Raw genomic sequence first — 16,996 nt, 5'->3', positions numbered from 1 at the left:
TACACAGAAGCAACCCAAGTGGCCATCAACAGACGATTGGTTTAAGAAGATGTGGTACATACAGATGGCCAACGGGCACATGAAAAGATGCTCATCCTCACTAATTATCAGAGAAATGCAAATCAAAACAACAATGGGGTACCACCTCACACCAGTCAAAATGGCCATCATTAAAAAGTCTACAAATCATAAATGCTGGAGAGATGTAGAGAAAAGGGAACCCTCTTACACTATCGATGGGAATGTATTTAAATTGGTATAGCCATTATAGAAAACAGTATGGAGGTTCCTCAAAAAACTAAAAATAGAGTTGCCATATGATCCAGCAACTCCACTCCTGGGCATATACCCAGATGAATTCTAATTCAAAAAGATACACGCACCCTTATGTTCATAGCAGCACTATTTACAATAGCCAAGACATGGAAACAACCTAAATGTCCACCAACAGATGAATGGATAAAGAAGATGTGAGATATATATATATATATATATATACATATGTATATATATATATAGCACACACATACATAAAATGGAATTACTCAGCCATTAAAAAGAAATAATGTCATTTGCACCAACATGGATGGACCTAGAGATTATCATGCTAAGCAAAGTAAATCAGAAAGAGAAAGACAAATACCATATATCACTTACATGTGGAATCAAAAATAAAACACAAATGAACGTATCTATGAAACAAAAACAGACTCACAAATATAGAGAACAGACTTGTGGTTGCTAAGGGGGAGGGGGTTTGGGGGAGGGAAAGATTGGGAGTGTGGGATTAGCAGGTGCAAACTATTATACATAGGATGGGTAAACAACAAGGTCCTACAACATAGCACAAGGAACTATATTCAATATCCTGTGACAAACCGTAATGCAAAGGAATATGAAAAAGAATATATATGTATAACTGAGTGACTTTGTTATACAGCAGAAATTAAACACAACACTGTAAATCAACTATACTTCAATAAAATTTTTTAAAAATGTGTGTGTACACACACACACACACACACACACACACACGCACGCACTGGAATATTACTCCCCCCTCAAAAAAGAATGAAATAATGCCCTCTACAGCAACATGGATGGACGTAGAAAATATTATGCTTAGTGAAATAAGTCAGACAGAGAAATAAATAGTATATGATATCACTCATATGTAGAATCTAAAAAATAATACAAATGAATGTATATACAAAACAGAAACAGACTCATAGATTTAGAAAACAAACTTGTGCTTACCAAGGGGAGGAGGAAGGGGGGAGGTACAATTTAGGGGTATGGGATTAACAGATACAAACTACTATATATAAAATGGATAAGCAATAGCATATACTGTATAGCACAGGGAATTATACCCATTATCTTGTACTAACCTATAATGAACTAGAATCTGAAAAAATACTGAATCACTATGCTGTACAGCTGAAACACAATGTTGTAAATCAACCATATTTCAATTTAAAAAAATGAATACATTACTTTCATCTTACATGCATTTTCAAAAATCATGTTAACCTAGTTAGAAGATGCACAGTGTTTCAGGCAACATGTCATCCAATATCACCCATGCTCTTATGTCCCTAGATTAAGCAGCCTATTCCATCTCTCCTGGCTCATGAGCATCCAGAGGTTTTTATGTTTCATTCACAAGAAACATAAACAACACAGTTCACACAGGCATTTTTAAACTAAAATGTTAAATGAGATGTTTTTAACATCTCATTCACTATGATGCTTTTACTGGTAATTCATTTGGTGAAAAGGAATTATACAAGGTTTAAAATGCCTTACCTGTCCTTGTGTATCCAAATCTCTTAATTCAGCAGATTCATCTATTTCTCCAAGGGAAGAATCACGTGGTGGGGCCAGAGGAGGCTCAGGTTCAAGATCAAAGTCCAATTTGGTTACTGCAGAATCACTTATAAAAGATAAAGCAATTCACCAAAAGCAGTAATCAAAAGTATATATTTTAAATAACTTTACAATTAAGGCAAACAATTTTATTGTTTTAAAAGTAAGCAGAGCACTAGTTTCAAAATACTATTTGGAAAAAATGAGACTTTTAATAGGCTCACTGTAATCAATATGTACAAATGTCACAATAACTATTTTATAAAAGAAATGCTTAAAAATCTTAAGACACATACCTAGCTGGAGGTGCTAGTTCAGGGATGTGTACATCAACCACTGGCACTGTAGGAGGCACAGGGGCTTGAGGGCTGAAGGTGCCAGAATGATTTACTGTAGGAATAGCTCTTCTCACTAGTCTTCCCCAAGTGGCAATATTAATATTCATTTGAGGAGCTCTGAGAAATGTTTTGCCTGTGGATATTGTAAATAAAGAAAACAGAACAAGTATTTTTTAAATATTATTACCAAAGGCCATAATTTAAGAATTCATATTCATTGGTTTATAATTTATGAAGAAAAAACAATATTTGTCACTTAAAAAACAGTTCCTAACTATTCATTATTAAAGGCTAGTGCAAAAAAGCACAATCAGTTTTAAAAATAAATACGTAGGAATTGCTCATTTAAGTCTAGTAATGGTATGTGGTTAAGGTTTTAAAAACAGAATTCTTATCTTTTAGAGATACTAACTGTAATATTTATGGATGAATCTATATGATGTCTGGGTTTGCTTCAAATAATCTGAGGAAGTTGTGAGTGATGGAACACAGATGAAACAAAATTGGACATAAGCTGACTGTTGTTGAAGCTGAGTGATGGCACATCACACTAGTCTCTATACTTATGCATGTTTCAAATTTTCCGTAACAAAATTTAGAAGTAAATAATTGAACAAATAAGAAGAAAACAAAAGAAAAGATGGATATCACTTTTTAAAGAGTATATACATTTTTAAAGTATTTAAGATAACACCAAAACACTTTGTACTTGATTTCTCAGTAATTACCTTGTTGTTTTGAAAAAATTTTCTTTTGTCTTTGGAGTTTTGGTCTTCTTTCAATAACTGGATTAAAAAAGGTAACCTGCAGTGAAGAAAATTCAAGTTGACATGACTATAGCATTAGATTTATGGTTCACGAAATTCAATAAACTTGCAAGTTTGAAAACTTAAGAGAATCTGAGATATAATTTAGTTCCATCTCCTCATTTTCTAGATGAGAAAACAGACCTAGAGAGGATAAATGACTTGTCTTAGGGTAACATACCTATTTCGTGGCAGAGTTGAGCCAAGAATTCAAGTTGTCTGCCATTCAGCCTAATACTCTTCCCACTTCTACATCATGTTGCCTACATATATAATTTCAATGGTAGTTATGCATATTTAATAAAATACATTTATTACCTCTGCAAATAAAGTACCCTGCGGTTCCAAATAGAGACACATGCCATGCCGTTGGTTGTCTAAAAAATCTTCTAACCTCAGAAATTTTACAGCACACAGAGATCGCCAATCACGCCAATAAACTGAAATTTCCAGTTCACGTGACTAGAATAATTAAATAAAAAATAAAGAAAACAGGGAACACATCATTGGACACACATGTGAATAAAATATTATAAAATATATAAAATACAAATACAATAAACAAAGATAACATATACAACGGTTGCACTATTTTAAAGAGTGCTTTTATAATGTTTCTCTATTATATATTACTTTAACAAACTTACACATTTTAACTAAAAGGAAGACATTCATATTCCAACATTCTCCAGTTAAGGTATTCCTTTTAGATAAAGAATACACAACTGGGAACAATCAATACATTTGAATGACCACCGAAACTCTTTCCATCTCAGAGCTTCAATCTTTTGGATTTTCCTTCTCCTATTGGCTTCATAGGCTGTGCTGTTGCTAGACTTCAATGTTCACCTCAAAGAACCCATTTCAAACCTTCTTATTTCTTTATCCCAATGTTGATCAGGAAAAAGTCTGTGAATAGCATTTATTCTCCACTTTCAGTGTGCCACACACTATACCAAACACTTTAAGAATGTTAGGTCATTTAATCTTCTAAAGAATACCACCAGGTAATAAGACCAGTGATTACAGGGGCCTGCGTAGGTAGGTAGCAAACAGGAAACTAAGTTTTATACAGAAAAATGTTCATTTATTACAACATCAAACACAACAAAACGAAACAAAAAAGCCCCCCCAAAACCAGGGACAACTTAAGAGTATTATACCATATCTACATGAGGGAACATTATGTAGTCATTAAAAATAATGCTTATGTGGAAAATATATTTAAGGTTTTAACCATCAATTATTAAATGTACTTGTAGGACACAGTTTATAAGCTGGAGGTCAAGCCATAAATTGACCTCTACATATAAGTCATAATCTGCATATATTTTAATTATAAAGCATAAGACTTCTCCATTATTTTGTTTTTCAGGATTTTGTGGATCACCCACAAAAAGAGATAAATGTTTTTCCCTTTAGGCTCAACAAAGTAATAAATTACTTCTTTCATATAAAAACTTTCAATTTGTGAACTTATGCATCTTATTATCTAAGCTTCTAGTAGTCAAAATAAAAAGCCATTTGACTTTAAATAATAAAACTAGTTGATGCAAATGAACACAGAAAACACTTATAAAAAACAGAACATGAAAAAAATGAGTCAAGACACAATGTGCCAAAAGGTCTCATAGACAGAAAAAAAGGACTAGAAAAAGATATCTTGGCAGTGAGTATATGAGCTCAGAGCTTCCTACCTCATTGCTTCTCTCTGACACATAATTACTATGGGAGAGAATACTTGTCAGGAAAGGGTAAGGATGAGTAGAGGATAATTATTTTAAGATGAGCAAATGGCATTTAGAAGTGGTGGGTATTAATGCTATAATATTCCATTCAAGTTAAAATTTTAAGTATTTTGAAAACAGTTATTTTGGGAAATAAACTGCATAACTGAACCAGGGGTTGGTAATTTAGACTACTTTATTTTAGATTAGAAAAGGAGAGGTCTACTTTCTCCTATCTTCTTCCACGGTATCAGGGAGGAAAACTTGTTATGGATAAGGCAAATGCAAGTGGTATAGATACCAGGGACGAAATTAGTAATTCTTAAAAGTTCTTATACTTTTCACACTGCTAAAATTGTAAGAGTATATCTTTCTCTGGATGAGAGAAGGTCAAATCACCTCCTTTATATTTTTTCTAGCCACTCTGGTAAAACTCACATATTAACTCATTTCTCTTTCCTCTGTCTGTTTATTCTGTTCTTCAACCTGAAGTATGTTAGAAACACCTGAGATTTGGGATGGAAGGTTATCTTAAGGCCTACATTAGCTTTCCTGGAGTTCTACATGAAATTTTAGGTATAAAGCTCTTCACTTTTTGTTACTTTGCATTGTTCCCTGTATCACTCTCTCTACAATTTAAGGGGGGAGAGTGGCTACAGTCCAAAGCAGATTAAGATATTTTATGTCTACTCATAACACTGTTGCATGGAACCCCAATCCTCCTTTAACTCCTAACATCTACTGCAATTCAGTAAAGCAGGGATATAGTATCTGAAAAGCAAAGTACCCTCTATATAGGGAAATGCCACTGATATTTATTGAATTTAAACTGCAAGTATGACTGCTCATTTGCTGGCAATTTTCCAGATGAAGCAGGTCCATTCCATAAAGCAAGGGCACGTTTGTAGGTAATGTCAAACCTCAAGAGCAACAAAATTCTACATGGAGTAAAACCACTGCCAAAATAGCTGAGCAGTATGATCTGAGCTAAGTACAGATTGGCAATACTGGCAAACTGTCCCAACTTGTGTTTCATTTTGTCGTCTTATGAATCTGAACCTAGGATCAAAGAAGAAACTGTGGTAGAACTAAGGAATCTATGGTTTGTCTGAAGTCTCTGTAAGGCCCAAAAGTAAATAGTAGGTACTTTTTCTAAAGTAGTTGGCATGATGATTTGATACACATATACATATATATACTAATAAAGAATTCCTCCCATCTAATTAACACATCTATCACCTATTTTACACACACACACACACACACACACAATATTTATATTTGGTAAGAACATTTAAGTTCTGTTCTCTTAGCAAATTTCATTCACACAATATAGTATTATTAACTAGTCACCATTATACATTGCACTATACATTAGATGCTCAGACCTTATTTATCTTATAACTGAAAGTTTGTACCTTTTTACCAACCTCTCCATACAAGCATTTTTCTACTCTTGGTTTCTATGAGTTTGACTTTTTAAGATTTCACATGTAAATGATACCATGTAATATTTGTCTTTCTCTGTCTGACTTCTTTCACTTAGCATAATGTCCTCAGGTCCAACCATGTTGTCACAATGGCAGTTTTTCCTTCCGTCTCATGGTTAAATAATATTCCATTGTACATATGTACCACATTTTCCTTATCCATTCATCTTTTATGGACACAGACTGTTTCCAGATATTGGCCATTGTGAATAATGCTGCAATGAACATGGGAGTGCAGATATCTCTTCAATATCCTGTTTTCATTTCCATTGAATATATACCCAAGAGTTGGATTGCTGGATCATATGGCAGTTCTATTTTTAATTTTTTGAGGAACCTCCATACTGTTTTCCACAGTGGCTGAACCAATTTACATTCCCACCAACAGTGCACAACGGTTCCTTTTTCTCCACATCCTCGCCAACACTTATCTCTTGTTTTCTTGATGACAGCCATGCTAACATGATATCTCACTGTGGATTTGAATTGCATTTCCCTGATGATTAGTGATGTTGAGCACCTTTTCATGTAATTGTTGGCCATCTGGATGTCTTCTTTAGAAAAATGTCTATTCAGTTTCTTTGCCCATTTTAAATCAGATTTTTTTTTTGTTTTTCTTGCTATTGAGTTGTGCAAGTTCTTTATATATTTTGCAATATTAATTTCTTATCTGATAGATGACTTGCAAATATCTTCTCCCATTCTGTAGATTGCCTTTTCATTTTCTCAATGGTGTCCTTTGCTGTGCACAAGCTTTTTGTTAGTAACTACTTCTTTTTTTAATTTAATTTTAATTTTAATTTTTGGCCACACTATGCGGCTTGTGGGATTTTAGTTCCCTGACCAGGGATCGGACCCGGGCCCTTGGCAGTGAGAGCGTGGAGTCCTAACCACTGGTTGTCAGGGAGTTCCCAGTAACTACTTCTTAATAAATGGAACTACTGGGCATTTCTTTTGGCCTAGAGACGCACTGTAAAAAAATTACTGGAACACTGAGGATGTTGTGAATCGAGAAAGTTTGGGAACCTCTGATAGGTGAAAATGAGAGGCAGGTTTCACTGCTGAAAAGGAATGAAAGGGCAAAAAGCAAATTTTCTGCAGCTACTAAAATAGAGAAAATTATTCAAAGCATGGAAAATTCAAAAGCCAAGGAAAGGTGAGATTTGTAAAGGTGCACATGTCAGGTGTCACAATAATTGGTCTCCTCCTTTGATTATTTGGTCTTCTATGGGCTTCTGAGGACAACATAGGCTTGGGAAACATCAACTAGGGTCCCAGCAGTAAAGAGACTGCACACTCAAAAAGAGTTTAAGTTTTAAAAATTGGCTATTTATGAAGGTAAGATTCAGGTTAAGGAATCAACAAGGATGGAAGTATCTGAGGATTAGCTACAGTAGAAATCTATTACCACTCCTAGCCTGAATGAGCAAGAAGAAACAGTTATCAGAATTCAGTGAGAACTGGATCTTGGAAAAGGGACTGTCAAACAGGAACTGTAGCCATAGATGAACACTGCTGTAAAAAAGGGAAGGAGAGAAGGAAACAAACACCCTGATTACCCTCTCCTCCTGCCCTTAGATCGTCTAACATTGTCTCCCCTTTCATGTCAGAGCCCACTGATTCAAACCTGCAGCTATCATCCTCCAGAGACAAAGAGAGGGACAGGGAAGGGGGCCATCAGAATCTACTATGGGGCAAAGAGAAAACTACCACCTCAGGAAACAGTAATATCTGTTTTCAGTTCAGGAGTTCAATAAGGGTGATTCTCAGCTGGAACTAATGAGACAAAAAGAAGGAAACCTTAGGATCTTTTGGGAAAATGAGAAACACAGAGAAGACTGAGATAATGGAGAATACAAAGCTATGACCTCTGCTTGAAAAGTCTGCCCCCTATAGATGTGGGAGCAGAAAAGAAAACAATTGTGATACAAACTATTTAGTGCTGTAACAGTTATATATAACTGCACCCTATATCAATTCACATCCTAGAAAAAGTTCCAAAGACTCACTATTATTCCAAACCTATTACAAACTTTTCTGCCTCAGTGTCTACACATATAGTTCCTATTTCTAAGCATGTATCTTATTTCCCAACCAAAACCTACATACCTATAAAGACAAAGTTGAAGGATGCTGTGGGGGCATCAGTAAGGAAATGGTAAAGGGTAATAATAGTTTTAGGGTAAACAGAGAAGAAAATGAAATTTTCTGATGGCCCCTTCCTAAACTCCTTCCTGAAGAATCAAGGAAATGGAAATGTTTGACCAAACATCTAGCTGTGTGGTAACAAAGAAGTAAAAGAGCCAGAGGAGTAACAATAATAACATAAGCTATCATTTACAGCAAAACCATTATGTACAAGGGGTTAAACTAGGTGCTTTATGCAGATTTGGTAACAGTTTAGGATACTAAATTTAAGATTTCAGAACAATTCATTGCTAAAATGACAAGGAGCAAAGGTATACTGGGGTTGATGCATTCAAAGAAGTTTGAAATAATATGTTAAATGGGTTGTTGTTTAGATAGTTAGATGTTTAAAATCCCCCATAATGATGATGGGATGCTGGAGTGAAGAACCAAAGTCCTTAAGGATACTGGCAAGCGCCTGGTGGTCAACAGATGATAGAGGGGTGGGGGGAAAAGATAATTATATATATAGTTCATTGGCTCAGAGAACTCATATAGCCTCAGCGGATATGATGTGTCATTTGATAGTAATAGAATTGGAAGCAGCAAAAGAGGTAAAAAGGGTAAGTATTATTATAGCTCCATTGTAAGTTAAAAGACAGCATCTCAAGAATAAAATACCTAGGAATAAACTTACCTAAGGAGGTAAAAGACCTGTACTCAGAAAACTATAAGATACTGATGAAAGAAATGAAAGATGACACAAACAGATGGAGAGATATACCATGTTCCTGGATTGGAAGAATCAACATTGTGAAAATGACTATACTACCCAAAGTAATCTACAGATTCAGTGCAATCCATATCAAATTACCAATGGCATTTTGCACACAATTAGAACAAAAAACTTTACAATTTGTATGGAAGCACAAAAGACCCCGAATAGCCAAAGCAATCTTGAGAAAGAAAAACAGAGCTGGAAGAATCAGGCTCCCTGACTTCAGACTATACTACAAAGCTACAGTAATCAGGACAGCATGGTCCTGGCACAAAAACAGAAATACAGCTCAACAGAACAGGACAGAAAGTCCAGAGATAAACCCACGCACCTATGGTCACCTAATCTATGACAAAGAGGGCAAGAATATACAATGGAGGAAAGACTGTCTCTTCAATAAGTGGTGCTGGGAAAACTGGACAGCTACATGTCAAAGAATGAAATTAGAATACTACCTACACCATACACAAAAATAAACTCAAAATGGATTAAAGACCATTCTGAATGTAAAGTCAGATACTATAAAACTCTTGGAGGAAAACATAGGCAGAACACTCTTTTATCGCAGCAAGATTTTTTTCTATTCACCTCCTAGAGTAATGAAAATAAAAACAAAAATAGACAAATGGGACCTAATTAAACTTGAAAGCGTTTGTACAGCAAAGAAAACCATAAACACAACTAAAAGACAACCCTCAGAATGTGAGAAAATATTTGCCAACAAAGCAACCGACAAAGAATTAATCTCCAAAATATACAAATGGCTCATGCAGCTCAATATCAAAAAAAGAAACAGCCCAATCAAAAAATGGGTGGAAGACCTAAACAGACATTTCTCCAAAGAAGACATACAGATGGCTAAAAAGCACATGGAAAGATGCTCAACATCACTAATTATTAGAGAAATGCAAATCAAAACTGCAATGAGGTACCACCTCACACTGGTCAGAATGGCCATCATCAAAAAATCTACAAACAATAAATGCTGGAGAGGGTGTGTAGAAAAGGGAACCCTCCTACACTGTTGGTGGGAATGTAAAACTGGTACAGCCACTATGGAGAACAGTATGAAGGTTCCTTAAAAAACTAAAAATATAGCTACCATATGATCCAACAATCCCACTCCTGGGCATATATCCGGAGAAAAACATGATTCGAAAATATACATGCACCCCAGTGCTCATTGCAGCACTATTTACAACAGCCAGGACATGGAAGGAACCTAAATGTCCATTATGGAGGAATGGATAAAGAAGATGTGGTACATATATACAATGGAATATTACTCAGCCATAAAAAAGTATGAAATAATTCCATTTGCAGCAACATGGACTGGACCTAGAGATTGTCATACTGAGTGAAGTAGGTCAGACAAAGACAAATATCATATGATATCGCTTATATGTGGAATCTAAAAAAAGGGTACAAATGAACTTATCTACAAAATAGAGTTACAGATGTAGAAAACAAACTTATTTGTTTACCAGGGGGTTACCAGGGGGTAAGGAGGGGGGTGGGATAGACTGGGAGATTGGGATTGACATATATGCAATACTATATATAAAACAGATGATCAATAAGGACAGTACAGCACAGGGAACTCTACTCAGTACTCTGTAATGGCCTATATGGGAAAAGAATCTAATAAATAGTGGATATATGTATATGTATAACTGATTCAGTTTGCTGTACACCTGAAACTAACACACACTGTAAATCAACTATACTCTAATAAATATTAAAACAAACAAACAAACAAAATATAGCATCTCAGATTAAACAATATGCCGAATGTGGGAATTCTCTGGCAGTCCAGTTGTTAGGACTTGGCATTTTCACTGCAATGGCCTGCGTTCAATCCCTGGTCAGAGAACTAAGATCCTGCAAGCCGCGTGGTACGGCCAAAAACAACAGTAATATGCTGAATGTTAGCTCACACATGGAAGAAATTAAAATTTCTTTGTATTTCTATTCTATGGCTTGTTCTATATTAAGATGTTTCACACCCCATTTAGATGTTTCCATGCATTTTTATCCTTTTATAGGGAGGAAAGCATCTTGCTCATTATCATGGTTTCTATGAGGAATAATTTTCATTCTTCTCCTAAATATCTAGGTCTCTACCTTAACCCTCTTATTCATCTCCTGGAGTGAGTTATCTGATAAAAGACTGGGAGAGAAACTGGACATGAATAATCCAGTCCATTTCTTCCTTTCTTCCTTGAGAGCCGGGCTGTTAAATGGAAGTATACAATTTGTTTTTCTCTGCTATGCCTTAAGTTTTATATGAGCTGGAGCCCACAATGATCTAAGGGACTGAGTATAGCCCCATTATTGTTGCACACCCAACCACACTTTCAAATATCAGCTCATAATGACATTTTACTTTCCATTAGTCACACCTTTCTTTCTTTTAACTAGTTCAGAACTTGGGTAAGGAAGAGCCCCACATACAAAACTTCCAATCGTTTTCTTAATGGCTCATTTTAAGACAGCCAAGGGTGGCCATACATTTCACCAAATCTGCAATATGATAAACAGAGATTATGAAATGGATCTCAGGATAAATAAAGACAATTAATTCAGGGAGAAGAAAACGTAAAACTGATATCCTCTAAAATGTAAGAGAGGATATTATCCCCGTGAGAGGAAAACAAGATATTTAAAAGAATAAACTTTTAGAAATTAAAAATATAATATCAGATATAAGTTTGTCAATCAAATCTTGGCAAATAAAAGTATCAAACTTTCCCAGAAAGCAGAACAAAAAGACACACTGACAGACAATAGAAAAAAGATAAGAAAATCAGAGGATCAATCTAAAAGGTTCAATTAGCAAGAGAGACACTGAAAATGAAGAGGAAATTATCAAATAAATGCGATTTCTCAAATCTGAAGAATGAGCTTTCAAAACTGAAGGTGCCACACAGTACCTATCACAAAGAGTGAAAACCACCTACACCTAAGGTACACCATTAAGAAATCATAGAACCCCAGGGGAAAAAAGATAAAAATCTTTAAATCTTTAAAAGAGAAAAAGCAAATCAAAATCAAAGACACATAAGCAATCTCAACTACAAGACTAGAACTACAATTCCTTAAAATTCTTAATGAAAATAATCTCCAACCTAGAATTCTAGACTCCAAGCATGACAGCAGAATAAAGATATTTCAGATATGCAAGATCTCTAAAACTTTCATTCACTCTTTTCTCAGCATGTAAATGTGGGATATGATCCACCAAAATGAGGAAGTAAAACAAGAAAGCTGAAAGAGAAAGTCAAGACTCAGGTGATCCAATAGGATTATGGTGAAAGATAAAAGCTATATAGCAGTCATTTAAATTGGAGCAGAAAGATGTAAGGCCCCAGAAAGGATGTTGCTGGGGAGTAGAGTGGGTCCCAGGATGACTGACAGCTTGCTGATACAACTGCCTACATAGAGTTATTCTAGAGTCCTTCTGGAGATTCTGGTGATAAAGGATAGGTATATAGAAAACTAAGCAAAGCAAAACAAAATAAACAATTAAAAAAAGGACAATTATTTGCCCAAAGTGAGTCTTGGTACTAAAAAGAGAATGTAATCATGGTATGGAACATGGTTCATCTATAAACAATATTTACATAGTCATAATAATATAAACACTGAGTTACTGATTTAACCCAATTATTTGGAAGAATGAGGATAGGAGTGTGGATGGTTTAAGAGTAGTATGTATAGGCAATTTCTGAAAATGTGAAACCAATAAATAATAAGAATCCCTTGAGTTCTTGGATACCTTAGCCTCTCACTCCTACCAATATCTACAATCTTTCCACAATCTCAGCTGTTTGAATCCTTCTCTCTGACCATCACCTCCTAACATTCTACTAGCTCACTCTTTCTAGTCCCTCAGCATCCACTGGTCCTTCAATGCCACTGTTACTTCTAATCTATTAACCCTATTACATTTTTACTGGCTCTCACTTCCTGGATGTTCTCTTCTTCCTTTTCCATTGATCAGTGAACGTTCTCTAGTACTCTGCTCTTAACAGAACTGGCTCCTGCTAAAATTTTTCTAAGTTTCAGTTCATCCTGTTTTTAATATTGATAAAGATCGTTCTCTATTACATTAGCAAAGTAAATCAAAAGGAAATGTGAATGGGAAAAGATTAGATATAAAGGGTCCTGCTTTTTATTTCAACCTCTCATGGGAGGACTAAACTTTTACAGCAGGAGGGCTGAGGGAATTCAGAAAAAATGTGAAATTACATAGCTACTGTGTTTATAATAAACATTAAGAAAGAACAAATTTTATAAGAAAATATAAAAAGGGTAACCTGATAACAGAAAGAACACAGAACTGACAGGACACTTCAGAATCCTAGATTATAGCTTAGGCTAGTTATTTAACCCCTAGGCCATAATAATATCCTTATTAATCTGTAAAATGAGGGGGCTGGATTACACCAGCAATTTTCAAAACTTTTTTTTTTAAAGCGGCAAATTCCAAATGACATCTTACCCAGAATCTCAAAACAAAAAGAAAAAAAAAAGGGTCTGTGTTGCCATCTGAAATAATTCTGCAGAGCCCTGAGCTCCCAGGAACATAACTGAACTTTTCTAGATCATTCTAGATCTAGATAATTTCTATAGTATCTCAAAACTCAAAAAAGACCTATCTGGGTGTTCCCTGGTGGCCCAGTGGTTAGGATTCTGGGCTTTCACTGCCATGGCCCGGGTTCAGCCCCTCGTTGGGGAACTGAGACCCCACAAGCCACGTGGCGTGACCAAAAATAAAAAATAAATAAATAAAAAGACCTATGAATTTTTGTATTTTGGAAAGGATAGAAACAGTATAGACAACTTAGTTCCAGAATGTCATAGGAAAGAAACTTGACATTTGAGGCAAAATACTGAGCATGAACATGTCAGTTTAAGATAATATTTTCTATAAATGTTTCTATAAACATTTTCTATAAATAAATATTCTATAAATATAAGGAATAAAGTAAAAGACTAAAAAAAGCACATGAAAAGTAAAATGTACTGTGTAAACAGAAGGATTTATCACAATAAGGAATGTGGCCTCCAAAGAGGAGCTTATAATCCAATTAGGGATACATAACATGCATATCAGGAACCCAGAAGGTCTAACTGGCCTCTGGGAGAACAGCTTTACTTAGCTATGCAGTGTCTTCAATGTTTTTAAGGGAGGGTTACTCCAAAGTGGGAAGAAAATCTGATGCCATGAAGAAGAAAAACAATTTTAGGTGAGAATTAAAAGTGCAAGTAAAAACAACCAATCAACAGTTATCAGTCTTTCTAGTTTTCTAAGCTTGTAGCTTGGGTAATATTGAATTATTTTCTCTTTACCAGGCTTTCATCGTCTTCTGCTGTTTCCTCCTTTTTGCCACTAACTTTCTATCTCATACAAATCACTACAGAGGAAAGAGCAGTTTGAAGGACACTCGAGGCCTAGTACCAGCTCTGAAATTTATCAATATGTAATCACTCTGGTTCTCAGTTTCCTTAATTATAAAATGATGGCAAGACACTTAACTACTTTTATGTTCTATTTTAAATACAAAACTCTAACACAGTAACCTGGCTACAAGAGAAATCTTCTAAGCAGCCATTTTCCCTTTAACAATAAATGTCTTAAATTTCATTTTGATCATAACACTCATTAAAATCCTATAATTACTTTAAATAGGCTCTGAAATGAAAGAAAATGACATTCAACCAGTTAATTTCCCATTACTTAACATGCTCTTCCATTATACTCAAATTCATAGTCACATGTCACAGCCTAGGGCTAAAGAAAGAACTAAAGTCACTGAGTAGCTAAATGTGCCAGGCAACACAAAGCATTTCTTCTTAATAGTCCTGTAAGGATTATATTTTATCCCCATTTTAAAGATGGTGAAATAAATGCCCAGTAATAAGGTTATGTATCTTGTCTACCATCAAATATCTAATAAGTAAGTGAATCCAGTTTGTCTGGCTTCAAGACCAATGTTATAGCAAACCTATTAATTTAAGAATGAATGGAAACTGAAACATTTTAGAGTCATAAATATTACATGTATTCACAGTTTAGAAGGAAGATGCAAATATAACAAGACATGTATATAACGATATCCATATACACTAACAACCTCAACTGCATTTCCCTCTCTGGTGGGCTTGACTGAATTATATTGGTCTAACTATTTAATTAAACAGCTAATTTACAGCATGTAACAATACTAGTTCTAGCAAATATCAGAGCTGAAAAAAAATCAGAGTTGAAAAACAGAAAATATCAGACTTGAAAAAAATCTTGGAAGTGTAATCTTTTTCTGATACAACAATTCCCTTAAATCTCTCTTATATGAGTTGCTCATTCAACTTTATTGAGAGCCTTAAGAAACTAAAAATAGAGCTACCATATGATCCTGCAATCCCACTCCTGGGCATTACCCGGAGAAAAACATGGTCCAAAAGGATACATGCACCCCAATGTTCACTACAGTGCTGTTTACAATAGCTAAGACATGGAAACAACCTAAATGTCCATCAACAGAGGAATGGATAAAGCAGATGTGGTACCTATACACAATGGAATATTACTCAGCCATTAAAAAGAATGAAATAATGCCATTTGCAGCAACATGGATGGACCTAGAGACTGTCATACTGAGTGAAGTAAGTCAGACAGAGAAAAAGAAATATTGTATGACATTGCTTATATGTGGAATCTATAAAAAAAGAAGATACAAATGAACTTATGTAAAACAGAAACAGACTCATAGACTTAGAGAACTAATTTATGGTTACTGGGGGGCAGGGTGGGAGGGAGGAATAGTTAGGGAGTTTGGGATTGACATGTACACACTGCTATATTTAAAATGGATAACCATCAAGGACCTACTGTATAGCACAGGGAGATCTGCTCAATATTCTGTAACAACCTAATTGGGAAAAGAATTTGAAAAAGAATACATACATGTGTATGTATAACTGAATCACTTTGTTGTACACTTGAAACTAACACAACTTTGTTAATCAACTATACCCCAATATAAAATAAAAAGTTAAAAAAAAAACTTTACTGAGCGAGAACTTACTACAGCAGCTCAGTTCATTTTTTAATAGTACTATTCTTTGTACTGAAATGAAATCTGCCATCATTGACTTCTGCTTTGTCTTCCACACCCACAAAGTATACAGTCAATCCAAGGATGGAAGGAACCTGTACTACAGCTTACCACTTGCCCCTTTTCCAAGCATCTGGCAAACACTGCTACTTGATCAGCATAAACAAGGAACCATCCAGTAAACCTTGACAGTGAGCTCCAGAAAGTTACCACCAATCCATCAGAGTCAACACACACAAAAGGAAATCTCACTGCTATCACTAGTTTAATTCTTGTTTTACGTGTTCCTCCTTTTAACTTTAAAGAGTTACCAAATCTTTGTTAAATCTCTTCTTTAATAGATTTTAAATCCCATTTTCCTTCAACTGTTCCATATGTTAACAGGATTTTCATCACCTCACCATTCCAGCAACTCTTCACTGGATAAGCTTTTATAAGGTTAAGATCTGATCTAGGGTATGATCTGATCCAACCCAGAGTTTTCTATTTCTCTTTGGCAAACCTTCCTTCTCCTCCTATACTTGGAACACTACTTAAGATTTGATTGTTAGACCTTTTTATTCTTTCTTTATAAACTCTTTCCCATTATGGGCTGCTAACTCTTTTATTAGCTTCTATATTTATATCATTTCTATTTGATCATCTAAATCAGATGATGAAAAATCCCCTATTAAAAGTCCTTCACTATCTTCTAATTTATTGACTATAAAGACCCTAGTAATCTGACACCCACCTGCATC

General features: G+C 35.0%; 1 protein-coding gene across 3 annotated transcripts in view; it reads right to left on the bottom strand.

Moving 5' to 3' along the window:
* PKN2 (protein kinase N2) overlaps window positions 1-16,996 on the bottom strand; it is an 85,577-nt gene that overhangs the window by 17,230 nt on the left and 51,351 nt on the right. For 2 of the 3 annotated variants that reach the window (XM_065885762.1, XM_065886460.1), the window contains exons 8-11: window positions 3,332-3,475; window positions 2,936-3,011; window positions 2,166-2,340; window positions 1,810-1,936 (exon numbers count right to left, since the gene is read on the bottom strand). In XM_065885762.1, coding sequence (XP_065741834.1) covers window positions 1,810-1,936; window positions 2,166-2,340; window positions 2,936-3,011; window positions 3,332-3,475 — 522 coding nt within the window. The remainder of the gene's footprint in view (window positions 1-1,809; window positions 1,937-2,165; window positions 2,341-2,935; window positions 3,012-3,331; window positions 3,476-16,996) is intronic. The other variant, XM_065887145.1, reaches the window with a different exon arrangement.

This window comes from Phocoena phocoena, chromosome 1 (genome assembly GCF_963924675.1).
Source record: "Phocoena phocoena chromosome 1, mPhoPho1.1, whole genome shotgun sequence".
Classification (NCBI taxonomy): Eukaryota; Metazoa; Chordata; class Mammalia; order Artiodactyla; family Phocoenidae; genus Phocoena; species Phocoena phocoena.
The sequence above is the reverse complement of the archived record's forward strand: the minus strand, read 5'-3'. Positions and strand labels throughout refer to the sequence as shown.